Raw genomic sequence first — 24,140 nt, 5'->3', positions numbered from 1 at the left:
TGCTGTTGTTTTAGAGTCTAGTTCTTTTTATAAGCAGATTTCATCAATGGGGATCCTAAATCTGACCCTTTAGCTCCCTGCAGGGATGCCACCGATCAGCTGGGCAGACTTCCCACCATCTGGCTCCAGAGACACCATTCACACCAGCTACAATGTGAGTGCCACTCCCTTAGAGCAGGGGGTGCAGTGCAGGTACCCCACACCTGATGCGGCCTTTTCCTCAGCCATGCTATGGGCAAATGGTCCATTTTTGTCCAAGAAGGACAAGCTGAGTCCTCATCAGCCAGGACTCTCCAAAGCCTAAGTTTGTTTCTTTGCTTAATAAACTTCTGTTGAGCATTGACTCAGTGCTCCGCTCCTCCGGCCCCAAGCCCACATCTCTGGAAAACTACTGACCTCTTTCAAAGGTATGAAAAGCACTCCCATCAGATCCTGAGACTTCAGTCAGAGATTACCTAGGGCTTTGCCACTTTTAAAATCTGCAGCCAGAACTCTTTGGTCACTTTGCGACTCACAAGAGGCTCTCTGCCAGTGGGCAAGGCAGGGGGAGAGGAGAGAAAAGAAAGGCCAGGCACACAACTACTTGATAGCGGCTTTGGCAAGTGAGCAAGGGAGTTCAATTGCCAGGCTAGGTCCAGAATATGAAAATTCCCTGTGGATTTTATTGTCGACCTCAAACAAGAATAAATGAATATGCCGAAAAGCAAAGAGCAAATCATTCAAGACTGCTAACAAGTTACTTTCTGGGGACAGATTGATGAAAAAACATTTCCCTAAATGGACTCAGTCCCCGTGCCCAATATCATGTTTTCTCTGAACAGTGTGTCTGGCCCAGGACAACTAAAAACGCTTCCCCCAACTAAAAACAGGCAAAGAGCTTGGGGAGAGAGGAGCTGGGTCCCTACCTAACAAGACCTGGCCTCAGGGCTTCATGGAGAAAATGGGATCAGTTGAAGATAACAACTAAATAACTCATGAGAGCTTTAATATTAAAATTTAGAAGTAGACAGGGAGGAGTGGAAGAAAATACAAATTTATTCTCTTGCTGGTTACCTGACATCACCACCCTCTGTCAGAATGGCTTCGAAAGACCAAGTATCTGCGTAATATATGGCTTTCCTGTTTTTTTTTTTTTTCCTTTGATCATTCTGTTGATATGAAATGCTACAGTTGTTTTGTTACATCTCTATTGGACAAAGACCGGCCTCTCTCATTCAACCCTACCAGGTGGGTACTTTTAACTTTATTTTAAACGTTAGGCTAGGAGAGGTTAAGTGACTTGTCAAAGCGATTAGTGGAGTGTTCAAATCCAGGCTGTTTGATTCCAAAGTCCGTGCTTTAGCTTCTAAGTCATAATGAAATCTTCAAAAACAGCAGAATTTAGAGGCGAAAGCATAAATTATGGAGTAACAAAGGGTGAGACATGGGTCCTGGACAAGATAACTTTAATCTTTCTGCCTCTTTGTGGGGGGGCTGCATGGTTGGTAATGACACGGTATTTGGAAGAACCTGGGGGAAAATACTCTATTGTGGAAACTTATCAAATCTGCATGAAAGCTTCTTAGAGTTGGGCTTGGAGTAGGGGATTGTCTGATTCTCATTGTTTAGTTGATGCTTCGTGTCCAGTAAAGATGTCTCTTAAGAGTGTGCTGGTTAACAGGTCTCTGCCTACTTTTTTCAGTTACTGAGGGATCTTCAAAAGGCGTCGACTACTAAGACATGGAGAAGGAGATCTGGAATCTACAACAGTATCTTAAGATGGGCACTGAAGGATAGTTAGGTTTTTGATAGCTAGAAGAGAAATTTCAGGAGAGGAGAGGGAAGGACCTCAGGTTGTGTTCCATGCGCATGTATTAGTTCCTAGAGCCGCTGTAACACATTTTCATAAACCAAGTGGCTTAAAACATGAGAAATTGATTCTCTTAGCGGGGCCAACAAGAAAACGTGCAGTAAGGAATGAAGCTCGTTTACTTCCCTCTACAAAAAGCCTCTTTGTTACAATGGATGGAGGCCTGAGACGTAGACTGTAAAGCAGGACCCCTCGTGTGCGTCTGGCTACGCGCTTCTCGGGGCTCAGGTGCAGCGCCTCCTCCCGGAAGCCCGTCCTACGTCCTCGGCACTTAGTTATTGGGTCCTCAGCCGAAGGACACCCGGCCAGACACCCCTCCTCGTCCGCCGTGCACCCCACGGCGGTTTCTACGGCTCGTTTAGTTAAAACTGCTAACAGGGATCCTAACTAGATAGGGAACCAAATGAGGGAGAAAGCCAGACGCGCCCGAGGGCCTGTTCACGAGCTCCAGCCTCCCTCGCAGCGGTCACCCGGGGACAAAGGCGAGGCGGGGCTGGGTCAAATCAGGACGTCGCGAGCCGCGTCCGGATAGGCGCCTGCAGAGCCCGGGAGCGGCGGGAGGGGGCGGGCGGGGGGCGGGGCAAGCGAGGGCCTCCCGGCATGCCGCGCGGCGCTCGGCTTCCGGCTGTGGGCAGGACGGGCGTCGGCGACGGCCGGAAGTGGGCTGAGCCGGGCTCTCGAAACAGCCTGCACTTCCGGGGCCTGGAGCCCGGCCCTAGTCTTCCCGTAGGCGGCGCGGGAGGAAGAAGGGGCTTGAGGGGCCGGGCCGGGCAGATCCCTTCCTCCCCTAATGTGAGTAGTGTCCCGAACCTCCGTCAGGCGAAGGCTGCCCAGAGAGGTGGAGCCGGTGGCCGGGCCGGGAACATGAGGCAGTGTCTGCTCTTCCTGACCAGCTTGGTTCCTTTCGTGCTGGCGCCGCGACCTCCGGACGAGCCGGACTTCAGCTCCCCCCAGCGACTCGGTAAAGACCCAGCGGTGTTGGCTCAGGCCGGCGCGGCTGGAGCGCGCGGCTTCTAGGGAAGAGCCGGGAGCAGGGTCAGGTGTTCGGGGTCGGAGTGTGGGACGACTGTGGCGCGTCCCGAAGTTTTCAGTGTATGAAGGGGGTGTGGCACTCGGAGTTTAGGGACAGGATGGAGACGGACTTGTTTCTGAATGGGAAAGGGAAACTGGAGGGGGCCCCGGTGGTGACGAGGGCGTTGGAGGGCCCTGCTCCCTGGGTCTGTGTCTGGGGATGTGTTCCAGAAAGAGGTGAAGGGTGGGGGGTGGTGCTGGCTCGTGCAGGAAACGGAGACGTGGTGCAGGTGCTCCTGCCCTCGGCGGCACTCGCGGGCAGGGTAGGAAGGACCCACAGCTCCGCGGCTCTTCCTGGCTCCCCAAGGGGCGAACCAGAATTTCTGCTGTAGTGTAGGAGGTGGTTGTGAGCCATCTAGTTGGAAGGCGGCGATTGGAAAACTCAGCTTGGAATTGGCGTTTTGTGAACATCGTAAGCGTGTACTTCGTTATTTAAATTGTAACTTGTCGGAGGTGCTTGGGGTAGGCAAGGGGTGTTGGCGGCGGCGTTTAAATCTGCCACGCAGACTCTTGATTGATGCTGCTGTGAATGCCTTCCTTGCCGTGGTAAAGAAATTTGGTCAGTTTTAAGCCTACAAAGAAAGTTCTTATTTAGGTTTTCCGAAGAGATTGGATTTTAAGAATGGAGGTAACATTAGGAGATTCCAAGTTTGGTGGAAGTTAGTTTGTGTAAACTTATTCTTTCTGTTAGGGTTCTTTATCTTTCAAAAGTTGATGTATGAGATAGTTTGATTAATTAGTAGTAAATATGAAACGTGTTTTCCCACTGTGCAAAGTTGTAGCTTCAGCGAATTTTCGAGGTTGTGTCGGTTCCCAAATCCCGTCATGATTCAACATACAGTATCTGCAGGTTGAAGCAGCATGTCAGTTTTATGACTAAAAACTTCGCGCTAGTTTACCTGGCAATTCTTTTTTTTTAATTTAATGGGCAGAAATTGTCATCGATGTTATTAAACGTGTTGCGTATTCTCACCTGAACAGCTGCTTTGTGGTTATCTCAAATTGAAATGGATTACAGGTGACTAGCTAAATGAAAGCCAAGGGAGCTCGATAGGTAGTGCTGAGTTATGATAAGTCAGTAGAAAGAAATTGGAGGAAAATTTTGAGATAGGGGTGGTCAGGATGAAGGGGAAGGTTAGGGCAAGGATCCGCTCCATAGGGATTAATGTTAATACAAATAAGCGTTATTTTAAAATATTGAAATTTTCACTATAATACAGCTGTTCATCTTATTCTGTTCACAGAAGGAAAAATAAGTAGCATGAATGCTAGATGCACATGGGATAGAGGAAAACCTTATATTCTAGATCAATTACCAACAACATTGAGAGATCATAAAGAGTGTTTTTGACCATGTGTTTTTTATTTGGGAAGTGCAGACCACTAATGCGGAAGAAGAATGCCTAGACTTACCCATTTATTCACCAGATATTTGAAGAACACAAATTGTATGCAAGTATTATGCGTGGCATTGGAAATACCAAGATCAGACAAAATCCGTTTTCAAAACACTTTTGGCATAGTGGAATAGAGAGATCCAAACAGACAATTCTAAAGCAATCTGGAGGAGAGTGATAGAGCACAATCTTGCAGGTATTGTAGTATCATGAAGGGGCACTGAACCTAGCCTGTAAAGTGAGCCACGGCTCCCTGGAGATGATGTTTTAGCCCAGACTTAAGGTTAGGCGGAGAGGGAAAGTAAGCACACCCCCGATGGGGACATTAGAGTTGAAATGAACCCTAAGGATCGTGTTTAGTTTTTTTTATTGGTTTTTTTTTTTTTTTTTTTAACTGGGAAAAAATGAGTCTCAGGTGTAGCAAGTTGTCACATTCACTCAGTTAGTGATAAATGTATGCTTGTGGGTTTTTCTTCTTTTGAGGAGAATTGACTTTTTGTGTATGTTTGACCACTCAGGGTATAATTTGTTGCTTAATTTTAACCCTACCATTATTTAGATTCAATCAGTCAAGACCAATGAATAGTTTCATAAAGAGCATGGTTTATTGTTCATTAGCCGACTGATCCTATAAATGTTACCGTAATCACAGTACTAAATATTGGTTAGGGATGTGACATTTTCCGAAGGACAAAATATATACTAGAATCCTGGCTTTTGGAGTACTCCATAGGTCACCCAAAATAATTTCAATTGAACTGTTATGAATTGCATAATTTAGGAAAGTTTTGAGTCATGTGAGCTTAGGATGATATCTTGTTGAAGTTGCAGCTGGGGCGTATAAGTCTCACTTTGATTTCGAAAGTGGTTTCCCTTTGTATTACTTTTAGTAAATGAGGATGTAGTGGGCGGAAGGAAAAAAAATATAGGTCACAGATGAGGGATGAAAGCTTGTATCTGAAGTATGTATTTAAAAATTTACCTTGAGGTTATTGGTGTGGGGATTCTCCACATTGCAGTGCTCATTTCTCATTATCTTTTAGGCGAGGCAACCCTTGGTTGACCTCACAGATTGCAAGGACCTTGTCAGCCTACAGTTCCTTATTTTTTTTTATGTTTACGCTGACAGCACCTGGTCTTCCTAGGTGGTCTCCCATCCAAGTACTAACCAGGTCCAACCCTGCTTAGCTTCCAAGATCAGATGGGATTGGACTTGTTCAGGGTAGTATGGCCATAGTCATTTCTCATTATTGACAGCACCATTTTGCTCAGTATTTTGACATCTGGCTTCCTCTTTTGGTGTTAATTTTGCTTACAGGCTGCATTTCTTTGGAACCTAGACATGTAACCCTAACTTTTCCAAGGGAGTGTTAATGCAACTCTGCTTTATACTAGTCAGATAAATTTTATTTCTAGGATAGAAGGAAGAGTTAAGCAGAGAGCCATGGTGGGGAAGCTGGAGAAATCCTTTTAGCCTTCACAAGGTTTTCCAGAACCTTAAGTATAGATGTCCTTCAAGGCTAAGTGTGGTTGACTTTTGGAGTCTTCATTATCTTGTATTTATGAGAGATGGTGTTTCTAGTTGGAAGTATAATTTGAAGGAAGTACGAAAAAGATTGGTAGGGAAGGAGGGACCAGAGTAGGTTTCACTGAGGTAAGGAAGTGAAATTAAGTGCTTTTTTGTATATCCCTTAGTCCTAAAACCAACCAAGGAGATGGGTATTTTCCGCCACTTTTTACCGTTAAAAAAGATTTTTTTTTAATCCTTTTTAACATGAGTTGTAGGCTCTGACAAGTCTCAGCTGCCTGGTTTCACTTACGTTGGACTGTGTCCTGATAAAATCCCCGGCATAGAGTCGTTCACCAAAGTTCCACACTCATGTATCCAGCTGCCCAGGTGATGCTTCCACCTTGGTGTTCACAGGCACTTCACATATAACATGTCCAAAATGACTTTTCTATTCGTAGGACTGAAGAATGAAAGTTTTAGTCTGGGACTAGGCGGGGGCGCTGGAGATCGTGAAAGCAGGCTCATCGCCTAACCTGGCTTTGCGTTCCTGTCAGCTACAGAGCCTTGTGGACCTATCCAGCTTTCTTCAGAGGTTCCACTGGGCTGTGTTGACTTTCATTTGGGCTCAGTTTCCATGTGACTGATCTTGCTGAAGAGTCTTGGCCTGGGTTAAGTCCCAGCCCTGGTGAAGAGCTCTTAATAGGGAATTATTTGAAGCTACTCATCCTCCACTCCCCCTAAGTGGTACAAAGCCATAAAATCAAGTTTATATTGTCCAGGCCCTGGGATCTGCTGTCTAGCAGAGACTAGTGCTCTCCTTTCCTCATCACTTAGTTCCAAGGAGGGATTCACCCACGCCCAGGGCTTACTGCCCAGTAACGTGGCCAGGTCATCCCCTTGTTTTGCTTGTTTTGGGGAGTGCCGAAGAGCAGTCAGATTTGTGTGTCTTCTGCACAAGCAGAATAAGCACTTAACAGCTTTATTTTTTCCACTCTGACACCAGAAGTAGGAGCATGACACTGATAGTGTCATTTTGGGGGAACAGTTTGTTTTCCATGCAGCAGCTGTTGAGAGTGAGCACAGTGCTACAGGGGTTCTGCATCGTACTTTCAGGTTGTATTCCATGAAATGGAATTTATTGCAAAGAAAAGGGGAATTAAGTACAAAGTTCACAAACGTTCCCAGATGCTTCTCACACAAAACTATGTTGTTTAAAAGTCATTTTTATTTTTAAAATGTTGACTCCGGGCTTGATGAAAGCAGCATGGGTATACTTTACGTTATGAAACCAAAGTCACTGGCCACAAGAGCTTATCCTGAAGACAAAACAATTTAGGGATGAAAAGGGTGGGGCGGAATGTTTATCACATCTTCTTGTAGGCCACTCCACACCTACATTCAGAAAGCCGAAGGTCCACCTTTTATTCTTGGAGAACAAATACAAGGGACAGAGTATCAGCTGCTTTTTACCACTGACGTCGGTGTTGAAAGTCATACAATAACAGATTTACTCTCCTCGCCTAAAATCACTATATGACTTCTCAGTGACATAATTGCAGACATGGTGCAAGAGAGTCCCGTGTAAGTGACCGATGTAATTGCAAACTGTAAATAAGGAACGGGTCGTCTGGACTCCAGAATGTGTCTGCGTCCCGCTTTCCTCTTATATCAAGCCCCCCTCCAAATCTGCTCCTACTCTTTTTTTCTCTTCTTTTTTTTTAATCTCAGCGAATGTGGTACCACTATGTACCCAGGTACCCAAGCCAGAAACCTGGGGGTATTTTTGTCATCTCCGCCTGGATTGCTCGGCTTATTAGCTGCTTTCCCAGACTCTAGTCTGTTTTCCTCCGCCCATTCTCCACACTGCAGTCACAGTGAAATTTCTAACAGCTGTGGCCCTTATCCGAAGACCAAATCCTTAATTTAGGTCCATGGCTTCTAACGACCAGCGCTCTGCCCTTCTCGCCAGTCTCACAACTCTTCACAGCCTTTGTGCCCTTCTGCTCTCCAGTCTGAGCTGCTTCTATTTCTTGGAGTGTTATTCCGGTCTGTGTTTCTCATGGACCTCAGCATAAGTTATGCCCTCTACTTAGAGGCTCCTCCTTTCGTTTCCCCTTCTCTTGGCTTCCTCCTCATATTTTGGTTCTTAGCGTCAGTGCTGTGTCCCTGGGAAAGCATCCTTGGCTCACCAGACAGGGCTCCTGAGCGCCGTCTTTCCCCAACTTCCTCTTCCTTGGCGCTTGACTTACTTAGAATAATTTTTATGTGGTGGTCTTTCCCCATTGTCAGTATCAGAAATATATTTCTCTTTCTCTCCATTACATCCCTAGTGCCTGCAAAGTAGGAGGTTTTCAATAAATATTTATGGAATAAATAGGTGAGGTCTGGGGGAAGAGAGAAAAACTAAGTGCAGAATGTGTATGCGAGAAAGGGGTGAGGGTGGAAAAGGTGCAGAAGCAGTGAAGAGGGGTAGGGTCTCTAAGGACAACTAGAGAGAGGAAGCCAGGTGACAGCGTGTGGCAGAGAAGAGCAGGGAGGGGTGGGTAGGGGACTACCTGTATGATACAGTACTCCAGTCTGACCTTTTGAATTCCGTAGTTTTCTAATCCGGGCTTGTAGTCAGCTGAAATGAGGAAAGCTCAGTAGTTTAAGGTGATTGCTGGAGTAATTTGTAGAAATTAAAGAAGGCGTTCTCATTCTAGAGAGTGCTGGGCAGGCATCGTGGAGTTTTTAAAAATAATATGACCCTACACTGAGCTAAGATAGTTAAGTGGTTTATACGTAAGTTTATTGAGAGATTTGGATATGGATAAAGGATAACATCTCTCAGGAGATGGGGAAATATAAATTGTTTTTAAAAAAGCTATAGAAAATCAAGACTACCAATGGTTTGGGAAATGAAGTGCAATGAAGTACTGAGTATCCGAGAGGTTATGGGACCAGGAGCAAGAGGAGGCCCGTTCGTTGGACAAGGGAGTGCTTTTCCCGTGGTGTTTGGAATGGCTTCAGGACATCCATTTTGAGATATCTAGTTATTAAAAGAGGCTAGATTAAAATAGAAACATTGTTTTAAAGTGCTTTAGCAAGCTACATTTAAAAAGTACTCATTATAGAGAAAATGCACCTAAAGATAACCGCAATGCTACCGTCTTATTCTTATTATTTTTTCTAGATCTATTTTTTATTAGTAGGTAATCATGCAATTGAAGTTTTTTTAAATCCACCTTTGTTTAGTATTAGAAGTATTTCCTATGTTCTTAAAAACCTGTTAACAGCATTTTAAATGATTGTCAATTTTTTTTTTATCATTTAGAAGTGCTATAACTTACCTGTTTCCCAGTTATTACCTTGTTTATGAATTTTATTAATAAAAATAATGCAAGGCTGAACAGTGAACATCTTTGTGTTCGAGGTTTTTCTCTTTGCTGTTTCCTGCTTTAGCCTAGGTCAGTGGTTCCCAGACTCGAACGTACATCCCATCACCTGGAAGGCATGTTAAACATAACTTCTGGGTTTCAGCCCAAGAATTTCTGGTTGAGTAGGATAGAGTGGAGGCCTGAAATTTGACCTTTCTAGTATGGTCTCAGGTGCCGCTAATGCTACTTGTGTGGGGAGCACACTGTGAGATCCACTGACCTACCTACCTTATTGACAATGGAACTACAGTATTGAGGTCGTTTCTCAGTCAGTAGGAGTGATTATGATCTTGAATGAAACTGAGTGCGTGTACTAACTTGTATCAGGAAGTTGAAGAGTGAAGGATTGTATCAGCATCTCAGCCTTGAAAATGTGTGCAATTTGTGAACATAGGAGTGCTGTTTTGTGCAAGATTCTCTGCTGGGTATTGTCAGGTGGGGATTCTGTGATGAGTAAAACAGAGTTCCCTTTTGGCCACTTTATAATCCATAAATCTGTGACATAAGACAGATGTAACTCAAAAGTGCCAGAAGAAAGGTATAAGCAAAGGGCTTCAGAATTCGGAGGGAGGTGAGGTCATGTTTTGTGGACATGTCAAAAAGAGGCCAAGAAGTAGAAGGTCCAAGAAGAGCTAGACTATTTTTAAGGGGTTTCACAAGTATGACATCAGTAAAGCTTGGTGTTTTCTGGCAGGCAGGCCCGAAGTGCAAATCTTAGTTCTGTCCTACATTAGCTGTGTGATATTCTCCCTGAGTCTGTTTCTTCATCTGTAAAACGCAGACAATACCCTAGAGATGTTTGTGGAGGTAACATAAAAGCACCCAGCATGGTGTCTTGTGTCAAACACTCAAAAATTGTTGAGTGAATGGTAAGCTTCTCGAAGGTTTTTCGTTGGTGCTGCTAAGCATTATAATTAGCAAGACCAAACCACCACTAACTGTCCATAGGCATAAAAGTGATTCATGCTTCCTGAAACAGTTTTTCTCTGGATTAAATTTAAGAGGAAATTTTGTTAACAGAAAATGGGTGGTACCCAGCAAGTGTGAAATTTGCTGCCACCCTCTTTAGTCTTGTTTTGAGTTAGACCCTTGAGCAGACTTTGATTAAATTTACACCGTTGCCATCTTCAGGTTTATACTCTGAGGCATTTTTCCTTCGTCCTCTCCATAAACTGGCCCTTCCCGCTCCCTTTCTCAGCTGTCCTGCTGTAAGTCCACGGCATTGACATCTGTTTTCCTGTGCATTGTCTGTCTCTCACGCTAAAATGAATACTCTGTTAGGCAAGGACTTTGTTCTGTTCAGTGCTTTATCTCAGTACCTGGACCAGTGCCTGGCACATAGCAGTGAATGAGTGAATTGATGAACCAGTTGAGGAAATTTTTTTAGGGGAAGAAGAATATTGGGTCGATTCTTTCTTTTGAACATGGATTTGTGAGCCCATTTAACCTCAGAAGCAATACACTTGTATTTTGAGCTCCTGCTACTGTATTTTGAAGACATTTCAAGTCTAGAGGAATGATTTTGAATATTATTACTTCTGCAGTAATATTTGTTGAGAGAAAAGGAAAGCTTCAGCTCAAACATTTTTAGGCAGTTTCTACAAAGACTTAAGTCACCAAAATTGTATTCCAAAAATCCTCCTGATTTTGGAAGAGACAGCAGAGTTGCTGTTGATGAACGGCTACTTAGGGGTAGCATGTACTGGACGGCATTTACTCTTGTTCTCTGTCAAGTAACTTTTCGTGCTTGTTCTGTTCTATCTTGGGGCAATGCATCTTTGCTCTTCTTGGGTTCCAAGTAAGTCTGGTAAAATAACTAATGTTTTTTTTTTTTTCTCCTAGGAATTAGTTTGGTCTTCTGCTTCCTGGTGTCTAGTGGATTGCTACTCGGCCATATCTGTTGAGAGTAGCAATAATAGGGATGTTGCCACTTTTTTCACTCTTTAATTTGGAATATGCAGTTTTTCTGTAAAGTATTTGCTTTCCCAGTTTTGGTTTGCTCAGGCCATTTATACATTTGTTGCTCTTTCGTACTATACACATCAACTGATAAGGAATTGACGTAGCCCACGTTGACAATGGGCCGGTGGAGTTGGCCACCTTGATCTTAGAATTTCTAAACAAACAAGCCAGAAATGCCTTTAGTTTAGAAGTTTGCTCATTGCATAATATGATACTCTGAGATATTGAAATTATCAGCATCTAATGAGAACATGGACTCATGTTCAGATTTCCCTGGCTGTCACAAATATCTTTCTAAACTGTTTATTTATTTTTTTTAACTAGGATATAAAAAGGTTTATACATTGGCTCGCTTGCTGTGTTCTTCTCTCTCATGTCTCTACCCCTCCATTCTTTCCCAAGCCATTTATTTCCTAAAGAAATTGGGTTATTCTGCAGAAATTCTAACGTTCTGGGTATGGCCGATTGCTTCCTAAAGTTATTTAGTTTGGCAATATTTGACATTTTACATCTTAAAAACTAGAAGTTAGATCTTGATTTGGTTCAGGTTCAATTTGTGTTTTTCATTTTTTTTTTTGTAAGCTACTTTATAGGTTGTGAGTAGGGCATTTCATAATGTGTTATATTAGGAAGACTTTGTTGTCTGACTCTCTTTTTAGTAAATCACGGTTGGTGGGTCTAGGTATTAATAGCCTTTTTACTTCTGTTTCAGAAAAGCTTGATTCTTTGCTCTCAGACTACGATATCCTCTCCCTATCTAATATCCAGCAGCACTCTATAAGAAAAAGGGATCTACAGGCCTCGACACATTTGGAAACACTACTCACCTTTTCAGCGTTGAAAAGGTAATTTGGGTGATTCATTTGGGGCAAGGGGCTTGGTTTGAAAGTGGAAAAATAAGTCCCCTCCATTGATTGATTGATTACTTATCATTTTTCAGTACCATTGTCATACATTAGTTTCAGGTACATATGGGTTTCTACTGAAGTCTTAGGAAGTTACAGTTGTAAGGATTTGTAATTGATATAATTAGCCTGTTGTGATTATTACATAATGTGTGGCTTATTCTGAAATTCATACTGATGATTATTTTAAAAGATTAAATGGGTATTTAATGATGGTAGTAATATATGGATTCTAACAAAGAATTTTAATTAATTGAATGATTATAATACTTGTTTTTTTGTGTGCAACTGTGGAACTATCAATTGAAGACAGAGTTTTAGAGTTAAAGGGTTTTGTTTACTACCCCACAGTCTACTTAGCGGTGAGCTGGGTCTAGACTTTTCACATCATAGCATAAATTGTTAGATGTGATCTATGTGGGCAGTAATTTTAGTATCTCTTGTTTTGCAGATGTAATTCTGTTAGATAATTGTAGGCCTCTTTGTATAGTCTTTTTAGGGAGCTTTACTGATATCAAAAAAACATTGGGAGAACATAAATGGGCTGAATTTTTCTTTATTCATAGGATAGACCTCCAACAGATGTTTTATAAAATAATATACTTATCCCTCAGAATCTTGTGGAGATTAGTTCTAGAATCCTCTGTGGATACTAAAACCAGTGGATGCTCAAGAATCTTTATATAAAATGGCATAATATTTGCATACAACCTACATTCTCTTGTATGCTTTAAATTATCTCTAGATTACTTATAATACCTAATACAGTATAAATGCTATCCAAATAGTTACCTGTATTGTTTAGGGAATAATAATAAGAAAAAAGTTTGTACATGTTCAGAACAGATGCAATCAACCTTAATAGGCCTAACTACATAGTACATGCCAGCAACAATGTAACATTTTAATAAATATTTTGATCCATGGTTGGTTGAATCCCTGTACGTGGATGTGGGCTGACTAGTGTTAAAAACGAACTATAGAGATTGAGAAGTTTTCACTCCTTCTCAACTCAGTCACACTTCTCAGACGCAGACTGGTTTCCAAAAGATTTCCAAAAGATTTTAATGCATATTTTTTGCATTTAGATCTGTGCATATGTAGGTGATATGGATAACAGATTTACCTTATTTTTAACAGCCACATAAATATGTTGCATAGAATCACAACGATTTATTGACTAATACTCTAAAGATGATATCGTTTAATAACCAAAGTGATTTTTTTTCTGTAAGACAATGGTCAAGCGAATATCTTTGTAAATACACCTTGTCTAGGTCTTTTTATAGGATGCATTCTTAAAAGGAGAATGAGTCAAGCATACACATATTCTAAATGTTTATTGATTCCATGTTTCCTCCTAAAGACGTTAGACCAGTTTATTCACCCAGCAGGTTTATATGCGTTTACGTGTTTCCTATTATCCTTGCCAACACTAGGTTTTATCAGCCTTTAACTCTTGCCCCTCTGAAAGGGGGCGATAGCTCATACTTGTTTTGATTTTCATTTTGTGTGAAATTGAGCATCTTTTCATGTGTTTTTAGTCATTTATTTTTCTGTTTGCCTTTTCATATTCTTTTACCATTTTTCTATTGGGTTTATCATTTTGCTTACTGTATTGTAGTGCTTAGTATGTTTATCACATGTGTTACTAATATTTTATGTAACTATCTTGTTCTTGTATCTTTTTATTTTTCTTAGTTATTGCCATCATCCTTAGGTAATTTTTAAATAAATTTTTTCTGTTAGATTTCATGTCAAGATATTGCAATATTGGTTATCTGGCTTCCAGGCCTATAGCAGATTGGAGCACAGTGGCGATAATAATAGCTACAGGTGCTTATTTTGTATATTTTATTTCATTAGGTACTTCGCATGTATTATCTCTAATTCTGACATACTCTAGATAGAAGTTTTTGTTATTTCCTTTTCGAAGGCAAAAAAAAAAAAAAAACAAACCCAAAAAACAAAAAACTCAGATGAGTTAGGTAACTTGCCCAAGGTCACTCAGCTAGTAAATAAAAGATGAAGGATTTGAACTCAAGTCTGACTTTAAAACTCGTATTATTTCTGCTATGGTGATGAATAGTTTGGTGAAAGATGGATAGTAGTGGGAAATGAGTAGGAGCAATAGAAGAGAGGGGGAAGCTATAAAACGATAACTGAAATTTTAACTTTTTGAGTTTTTTTTTAAAAGTTAGATTTGTGGTGGCTTGTAGAATCCTTGCTAGAGGGGCAAATAGTGCCATGGCCTTATATACTACTTTTTCATGTTTCACACATGACACTGATTCTTTAAGACAATGTTAAATAGTATCTGCTTATTATCTTCTCTCTGTGTAAGGAAGAGCAATTTGTAACTTCTTTTACAGAATTTTCATCTTAAATGTTTATTGGGAAATGTATGTAACAATGTATGAGAACATTGTACCAAGTACTCTAAAATGGTTTATTTCATTGAACTCTGGAAACCATTCACTTGGTAGGTAGTATTATGTCTACTTAGATTCAGAAGTTAAGGTCAAGATCAAACAGTAAGTGGTGGACACAGAATTCAAGCCAGATTTGTCAGACTCCAAAGCCCATACCCTTCTTTCTATTATACTTTGTTATTAAAGCTTAAAAGAAAAAAAATTGAGTTACCTGAAATGATCATTTTATATAGGATTGAATTTAACCTATGTGAAACCACTCATTGATGGTGATGGTAAATGATTAGATTTTTTGTTTTGAGATAGTAGTGGAAAGCCAAGTAATTTAAGCAAAGATCATAAAATTAAATTTGAATGTGACTATTAGCGTTGAGTAGCATGGAAATACCATGAGAACGTATGATGAGTTAAAAAGTAGCTTTATGGAAAAACTGAAATTTGTCTAGAAGTTACATTTTCTCTCTCTTTTTTTTTTTTATAAATCAAGAAATACTATTCTAAAGTAATAAAAAAGTTACAGATATTGTTTTCATACTTTTTTGATAATGTTATAATTTTAAAGTTAGATAGTTCCTCTTATAAGTGAAATATCAGATTATTCGAAGAGGGCTAGATAACGAAATGAAAGTGATATATACCCAACTAAATGGACCATTAAAAATAGATATGAGTAAAACTTCCAGTTATAAAACAAAGTCCTGGGGATGTAATGTACAGCCTAGCACCGTAGTCAGTGGTATTGTATTGCATATTTAAAGTTGCTAAGAGTAGATCATAAAAGTTCTCATCACAAGAAAAAAATTTGTAGCTATACATGGCTACAGGTGTTAACTAGAGTTATTGTAATGATCATTTTGTGGTATATACAAAAAAATAGATATGAAGATACTTTTAACTCAAGGGGTAACACCAGTTTGTAGATACTGTAAATCTTTAAATCAAAAGGCAGAAAGATAAATGAAAATGCTACAAGAAGTCTGTAAGTTCAGGAGTTCACATAATTTTGGAAGGATGGTGTAAAATATAAATTCCGACATATCCTTTTGGAAGTTTTGTAACTCAAAAATAAAGATTGGAAACGCCAAAAAAAAAAAACCAAAACAGGAATTTTACCATCATTTGGTTCTTAATCTTTATAACAGCAGATTATTAGTGTAGCAAATAAAGAGTACAATTCAGTGATTTTTCTGGAAAGAAAATTAAGTAAAAGTAATATCGAGACTCGTAGAGATCTCTAAAACTAAATAATAAGGCATTTATAATACCAGTGCTTTTCAAAGTTCTCAGCATAGCTGATTGGGAAAACTATAACTGCAAATGTGTGGGAAGATACATTCTGCGACAGCAGGAGAAAATGTTCCAAGGTTTTCTGAAATAATGTTCTTTTGTGTCTTTCCCAGTGACCATTAAAAAACCACAGGCAAACTAAAATTACCTTGGTATGCTCAAAAAGTTAAAAATATTTGTTGCCATGGAGACGGTCTCAGTCTAGATTCGTCCTGGCAGTTTAGGCTTATGCAGACCCATGAGGGAAGTAACATTTCATATTTTCAGCACCACAGCTGACAAAGTTCGTTCTGTGGCTGAGATGAAAAACATACCTTTCTTTATCTTTGGTGTTGATAGGCACATTGAAAGGGCTCTGCAAATAGTAATTGAAAAATTCTTGCTGACCATGCCCAGTTTTTATGTCAGGACTAAAACTTGTAGAAAACAAAAGAATATTGAACCAACTAAAGAACTGCAGTGTGTATTTTAATGTTAGCATTGTATTTGCCTTGTATTTATTGTCCTCGTGGTATTGTGGATTAATTTTTTTTCCAGATAGGATTTTTTAGAAGGAGAAGAAAAGCATGAGTGTTTTTAAATAAAGTAGCATTTTGCTGTGCAAAGTTGATTGCTAGAGGCAGCATAATACAGGCTTCTGAAATAAACTAAGTTCAGTTTTCAGTTTCACCACGGAGTATGTTCAATTAACCTCCAAGCCTCAATTTTTACTGTGTGAAGTAAAGATAACATATAGAGAGCAACTTGCAATGAGTAGGTGTTTAATAAATGCTATCTAATAATATCAGTCTTTAATAAGTTTTTAAGACAGCCAGGAATCTTACAGTATTCAGATATGTGTGTTTCCTTACTCTTCAGTCTCTGGAAAAGATGAATGCCTATGCTTTGAGAATCTTTTTTCCCCAAATTCTTACAACTAAAGAACTTAGTGTCTTTGACATAACAGGAGACAATAGTGCTCTGAGTATCTAGTAAAACAGTAGTAAAAACTTGCATAGTGATTTTATTAATGTCAACTCTTCTCTCAACTTCTTTTAAAGACAGTTTAATTAAATGAAAGTTAGGCTTCTATTTTTTATGTTCTTAGTGTAACATGTAGATACATTTTTTTTTTTTAGACATTTTAAATTATACCTGATATCAAGTACTGAACGCTTTTCCCAAAATTTCAAAGTTGTGGTGGTCGATGGTAAAAACGAAAGCGAATACACCGTCAAATGGCAGGACTTCTTCAGCGGCCACGTGGTTGGTTAGTATGGAGCTCGTTCGTTTCCCTTGTGTCTGGGGCGTTAGATGTCCAGTTCTGTCTCGATCCATGCTCTCTTGGTGGGGAGGGAAAGGGGGTGTCACAGTACTGCTGTGCTCTGTTTCCCTTAAATGTTCCGTGTTTAGATAGCGAGCCCTCTAGTCTGGAAGCAGAAGCATTCAGACGGGAGGGTACGAGCATTATCCAGCCTGTCATGTTAGTTGGCTGCTCTGATGGTTACAATGAATTTCCTCTCAAGTGATAAGAATTTAACCAATTTAACCTTCTTTTGTCTCCAAAAGAGGATTGCGGGCTTCCCTTATGAGATTTTAAACAGGGAAGCTCGGAGATAAAATAATTGACTTTATGATTCTGTTATGCACTCATTTAAGAAAATATATCAAGCTCTTGTGGTTTATTTCTCGAACTTTTTTCTATGATAGGAAATAAGACATTAAAATCCTCAAATAGGACCTGTGTATTCCAAATCATGCTGTCCACTGCCTCTTAGTTCTTTCTTACCCAAAATTAGATGAAGTTATTCTGGAAGAAAATCTATCCATTTGTTCTGTAATGCACTCTAGATCATTCTCATAAGAGGCTTGAGGGACAGACATAGGTTTTGGGTGACTGGAGTCGAGGCTGCCTGCCCCTTGGGAGTGGGAGTTACCCAGCTGCTTCCTGGGGCCTGTGCATCATGGTGCCGGCCGCCACAGTCTGCGGCGGGGTCACTCTGATGAAGGGCTTGGTTGATTTTTTATGGCAATAGTGCATAGTTTATTTTTTTGATATAAATATTTTTTAATAAAACGTTTTTCTACGTTTTTCTCTCGTAAGGTGAGCCTGACTCTCGGGTTCTGGCCCACATAGGAGACAACGACCTCACAATAAGGATCAACACAGATGGGGCAGAGTATAACATAGAGGTAAATCTACGCATGAACTTTTTCCTTAGGAACATATAACTGATTTTTTTTTTTCAAATTTCTATTTTAAATTGTTATAACATTGGTTAATAACATAAATTTCAGGTGTACAGCATTATAGTATGACATCTGTCTACACTCAATTGTCAGCTCACCACCGGAGTCTAGTTTCCTTCTGTTCCCACATACTTGGCCCCCTTCACCCTCCTCATCCTCCCATGACCCCCTTTCCCGAACCTTGGTAACCACCATTCTGTCATCTGTATATGTGAGTTTCTTTTTTGTTTGTTTTGTTTGTTCATTGATAGTTTTTTGTTTTATATCCCACGTTTGAGTGAAATCATATGGTTCTTGTTCTTTTACGTCTGACTTTATTTCACTTACATATCTGATTAAAAAAAGCTGTTTCTCAGTTGTTTTAAGAAAATAAAGGTCTGTAATTATACTTACCTACTTTTCTCCTTGTATTTAAAGTTTTTTACTTTAACCAGGAAAGTAGATGATTTTTTCAAATGATACTTTTTACAAACACCTAAGAAGCTTTTATAAGATGCACCCTGTATTTCTAAGTACCATAACTGAGAAAAAGTCACCTGTGGGGTTGATAATAGGAAGAGAAAATTCTTTCCCTCCTGACTCATTTAGAGTGTATAATTCAGTGGTTTTTAGTACGTTCCTAGAGTTATGCAGTCATCACCATGGTCAGTGTTAGAGCATTGCCTCACCCCCAGAAGGGACCCCATACCCTTTAGTAGCCTACCACCTGTTTTGCCCCAGTGTCTCTAGCTCTAGGCAACCACTGATCTACTGGCTGTCTCTTTAGATTTGCTTGGTCATTTCGCCTAAATGGAATCAATATGTGGTCCTTCGCAGCAGTCTCCAACCTTTTTGGCATCAGGGACCAGTGTAGTGCTGCTATGAGGATCTAATGCCTGATGCTCTGAGTTGGAGCAGAGGCGGTGATGGTGGCACTAGGGAGCGGCTGCAAATACAGATGAAGCTTCGCTTGCTTGCCCGCCGCTCACCCGCTATGCGGCCCGGTTCCTAACAGGCCATGGACCAGTACTGGTGGTATTGATCCATGGCCTGGAGATTGGCGACCCTGGTCTTTTATGACTGGCTTCTTAGAACTTTTTCAAGTTTTGTTCATGTTGTTTCTTTTTATTGCCAAATAATATTCTATTGTATGGATATAACACATTTTGCTTATCAGTTGGACATTTGGGTTGTCTCCAGTTTTTGGCTATGATGAATAATGCTGCTGTGAATATTTGTGAACAAGTGTTTGAGCATATCTTCATTTCACTTAGGTATATGTGTTTAACCTTTTGAGGAACTGCCAGACTGTATTCCATCGTGGCCGCACTTTACATCTCATCAGTTTAGATTTGCTGTATTTTATATTACGTATTACATTCTTACCAGCAGTACGTGAGGGTTCTAATTTCTCCACCTCCTTGCCAATACGTGTTATTATGTGTATCTTTGATTGTAGCCATCCTAGTGGGTATCAGTGTTTTCTTTTGGTTTTGGTTTTTATTTCCATGATGGATATGGAGATATATATAAATTTCATATTTTTTTTTTGTACATTTCTCACACGCTTTTGGTTCTGATGAGACTAGTATTCTTACAGAGAAGAACTTGGTTTTGAAATAACAAACTTTTAGGGTAACTTTTTAAGTATGTTAGCTCTGTTTTACCATGGCCTTGTAAGTGAAAATTGTTTAAAAACCACTTTTTATGAAACTATTAAGTTTTAGGCTTATTGTTACAAGTTTTTAGTTTTCTATCATGAAAATGCGTTTGTTCTTTTCTGCGCATATAAAGATGTTAAGGAAACTAGAATGAAAATGCATAAGAACAGAAACCTTGTCTAACTTTCATTGCTCTATGTCCATCACCTAGAACAGTGCCAGCATACAGTAGCTGTTAACGTAAATATTTTAAATCAATGAATGGAAAAGGTTATGCATTTTCTCTTTTTCATCTCCTCAAAGATTTTATAACTTGTGGAAAATAACGCTTTTCTGTATACCCAGATACAAAGAGTGAATAATCCATGTATTTATTTATTAGCATGGTAACTCTACAATAAAAATCGAAATGATTTATTTGTGATAAAATGACTAGTCAATTTATTTAAACTGGAAATTAATGTTATTGAAAAATAAGAAAAGGATATTGTAAGAATTTAATGTTTAGGAATTCTTATGTTTTCCATTTCAATGATACTTGTTTTCTATTTCAGCCACTTTGGAGATTTATTAATGATACTAATGACAAAAGAATGTTAGCTTACAAATCTGAAGATATCAAGAATGTTTCACGTTTGCAGTCTCCAAAAGTGTGTGGTTATATAAAGGCGGGTAATGAAGATTTGCTTCCAAAAGGACTAGTGGACAAAGAGCCCCCTGATGGTAAGGCTTAACAAATATATTTCAAATAAGAAACAGGCATTATAGCTATCTTCAATAGGGATAGTTGTTAATTAATAAAAAATAACATGATTATCAAGTAACTATAATATTTGGCTTGAAAATAGAGTTCAGAAATTCTTAAGTTAATTCTTTAGACAAAAGAATTGATATAAGTAAGAATGTAAGTAAGAATATAAGAAATGAAAATGGCAATAATGATAGCAATAAAGATTGGATTTTTTTAAAAAGAAGATTGGGGAAAGGGGAATTGTGTAATCTGAGAACATAGTTTATATTTGCAGGTATTTAAAAATGACAAAGTAATGCTACTGAAAAACAAGGTTATAAGAAATTGGTTCAGAAAGAAGACTATCAATCAGTCTTGCCGCAGATCAGTTTTAGAGTCATTTAAAGACAACCTTCTTGGAGAAACATTCTACTGTGCTCGGTTTTGAAAACTTTAGAAAATATAACTAGCATTTTCATATATAAATAAAGTTCTTAAACAATTTGATTATTTGATAAAAATGACCTATTAATACCAACTCATTTTTAATATTTGGTTATCTTGATATTTTTACCATTACTTTGATTAATTCATGGACTTCTTCCAGAATAAAATGACAGCTTCATAGGCCAGCAATGATTAGGTGATTATTTTACTCTTAAGTACGTTTTAAAGTTTCCTTATTTTAAAAATTAAGGAGGAACTCTTCCTTGGTTTTGAATTTTAGTTTGAAAACCTCATACTGCTTTTCACTTTTCTGTCTTCCTCCAAATTCTTTTTTTGTTCAAGATACCTTTAAGGATACTAAGCTCAAATAAAGTTGCTTCAAAAAATAGGCTAGATTTAAAGTGTTACTATAAGAAACTCCTGTTTTGATGAATTTTGATTTAATAGTGCGTACAAATTCATCTTAGATCTTGTTCACCGGGTGAAGAGAAGAGCCACGCCCGATCCCATGAGGAACACGTGTAAATTGCTGGTGGTGGCAGATCATCGCTTCTACAGATACATGGGCAGAGGGGAGGAGAGCACAACAACGAACTACCTGGTAAGAGTTTGATATCGGATAAGTAATCGGACCAAAAAAAATCACGTAGGTAGATAGATTCCATTTAGGAGAACGCTACTGTGATTAAAACATAACGAAACCACATCTGTTACAGATGCTGTATTATTTCTTAAAAAATTCGAGGGTTGTCCTCTGAGGTTCTTACATTACTGTGTAGAGATTCTAGGTTCATATTTTTGAAAACCTGTTTAACCTTTGAACTATTTTCTGCACGTTAGAATTTTTATGCTGGTTTAAGGAGAGTTCATAACATAGCATAGGCCTCCCTTCTTTATAAGCGAATTCTTTGAAAACATTACTGCTCTAGTGGCAATGACCTCATTGGTGACACGTATATATGCTCTAGAGTGGGGGGAAAAAGTATATGAACCTGTGTGTATTATTTTTGCTTATATGTATATGTCAGAGAAGATCAGTTTGGTTTATGTTATAAAAAAATAGCTAGTTTTTGGACTATAAGTGTGTGAAGTAGATGGGACTTTCACGGTCATAACCAGCTGTAGGAGGACAGATATGCAGGAAAGATTGTAGGAGAGTCGACACTGGTTTAAGCATTTACTATTGTAATTTGAAAATCGGGAATCACATTTCATTGCCATTTTTTATTAGTATGACCTCATCTGTCCCGATAACTTGGCAGTGACCAAAATGTCGTTTAGGAAATACAAGAGAATGCAGCTATTCATGCACAAGAGCCTAGTGCAGTAAAGACGCCTTTCTCATCGCCTGGCTTTTCCATCCTGTTCTATTGGTCCCCTCCCTCACCCCGCTTTCCCTTCGTGTCACGTCGAGTGAAAGAATTTATTATGAGGTTAGTAGGAGTAGTGTGTGAAGTCATTGTGATTCTCGTTCCTAAGTCAGACCCTTTCTTGAAAAAGTTTCTTAATACAGGCTTTGTGTTAAGGGGCCCTCTTAATTTACTTCTTTGTCACACCATGAGTATGAATGTAATGAGAAGCTTGGTTTTCAAAATCGCATTTCTTAGTCCTGCAGTTTCTATAGGGAAAACAGTTTCCTGGACCTATAACATGCTTCACAGTTGCACAGACATGCCTCATCTGCTCAGTTTTAAACGTTAAAATGTTCTCTTTGAGGAGACGATGGTACTGAGTGAGCGTTTTGTTTTTATGTAGTGAGAACAGTCCTTTGTTATCATACTGTCCCTCTCCGCCCGCCTAACCGCCTTCCCAAGGCAGAGGGCAGAAGCAAGGAGGACTGGCGAGACCTCCGGCCTCTGGCGCCCTCTTCCGTGGGCCTCAGTGCTGCACGTGGCCCAGCAGGGTGGGGAACGGGGTTCGCAGCGTCTGGATTGTGCCTCACTTTTCTGAGGGAAGCGTGTGAGGAACTTGCCAAGAGATGGAGTGAAGACAGATACTTCTTAGGAGAGAATATTTTAGGTAAATTTGATTGACTGGAATCGCAGTTTTTAACAAGCCAGTTAATTGATATTTTGGTTTCTTATGCAGTCGACTTCTTGGATTTGTAGTAAACTGTACCACTGTTTATTCTGGTAACAACACTGTTTAGGCCTAGGAATAATTCGTCAGTGATCGAGAGTAACGTCTTAATGCTGGTTTTTATAATTGGTAGAAACTTTTACAATGGCATTTTTTCTAAACTGTTTTGTTTTTTAATCCCTGCAGAATTTGTGACATTGCAAAGGGTAGTGAAGACATGCACAGCTTCCTCTCACTCTCTCCCTTATGCCCACAGATAGAGCTGATTGACAGAGTCGATGATATCTATCGGAACACTTCGTGGGACAACGCAGGTTTTAAAGGTTACGGGATACAGATAGAGCAGGTATTTATCAAGGCAGGTGGCTTATATTACTCAGCTAAGTTATGTAATGTAAATGTCGCTTACATTCAAACTCCAAAACTTACCTTCGACTTTAATCATAAATATTGTCAAATACCAGTGATTTTTATCTGATAAATTAGACAGTTTTTTAGTAGTATTTACAGATAATGAAGTTTTCTGTTCTTAGACTCCTTTTAGCTAGAAAGCCTTTTATGCTCTTACGCTCTCCCCTTTCTCTGAATTCATGGCCTTTTTATTGCTTCAATTTTCTTTGATTATGTCTTTAGTTAGAATCCTAGTACATATTGTTGACTCCTTAGTTAGAAAAGTTACTCAAAAATACTGTTTGCTTTGCAAGGCCTTTATACATATCGAACTGTTCGATCTCTTTTCCCAAAGATCTTCTGATTTCGTATAATCTGTTGATAATCTTATAATAGAGTACATCTAGCCGTGATGTATTAATGCCATCTTAATTATATCGCTTAGTACAAATCATTCCATATTGATCAGACCGATTAAAAAGATTGTTTTGAAATTGGGTATTACTTTGGACATTTTGTTATGGAAATTATTATTTCTATTTTTTTCTAGGCTGTTCGTACTAAACTAACCATATTCTTATAGGTTCTGTAGATAGAATGTAGAGATTAAAAAAACTTGAAATTATGTATCATACCTGTAAATGTTAAACTTTTATAGTACTTGTATGAAACTAAGAATTATTTTTCCCTTTTCCATTCTTTTACTGTTTTGCATTTTCTTTTTTTAAGTTATTTGAATAGGTAATAGATACACATGGTACAAAAGCCAGTGAAAAGTAAGTCTCCTCAGCCTTTA

The 24,140-nt window shown here is 39.2% G+C and overlaps 1 protein-coding gene and 1 pseudogene across 1 annotated transcript in view; one reads left to right on the top strand and one right to left on the bottom strand.

The window, feature by feature from the left end:
* Positions 1 to 2,540: 2,540 nt before the first annotated feature.
* ADAM17 (ADAM metallopeptidase domain 17) overlaps positions 2,541 to 24,140 on the top strand; it is a 37,117-nt gene continuing 15,517 nt past the window's right edge. Inside the window, exons 1-7 of the mRNA XM_016121150.2 lie at positions 2,541 to 2,810; positions 11,918 to 12,050; positions 16,948 to 17,078; positions 17,913 to 18,001; positions 20,253 to 20,421; positions 21,343 to 21,476; positions 23,211 to 23,300. Of these exons, the coding sequence (XP_015976636.2) occupies positions 2,714 to 2,810; positions 11,918 to 12,050; positions 16,948 to 17,078; positions 17,913 to 18,001; positions 20,253 to 20,421; positions 21,343 to 21,476; positions 23,211 to 23,300 (843 nt within the window). The 5' untranslated portion in view covers positions 2,541 to 2,713. The remainder of the gene's footprint in view (positions 2,811 to 11,917; positions 12,051 to 16,947; positions 17,079 to 17,912; positions 18,002 to 20,252; positions 20,422 to 21,342; positions 21,477 to 23,210; positions 23,301 to 24,140) is intronic.
* LOC118605879 lies at positions 5,438 to 5,556 on the bottom strand (annotated as a pseudogene).

This window comes from Rousettus aegyptiacus, unplaced genomic scaffold (genome assembly GCF_014176215.1).
Source record: "Rousettus aegyptiacus isolate mRouAeg1 unplaced genomic scaffold, mRouAeg1.p scaffold_m13_p_7, whole genome shotgun sequence".
NCBI classification, from domain to species: Eukaryota; Metazoa; Chordata; class Mammalia; order Chiroptera; family Pteropodidae; genus Rousettus; species Rousettus aegyptiacus.
Note: the sequence above shows the minus strand (reverse complement) of the source record. Positions and strands in the feature narration are given on the sequence as shown.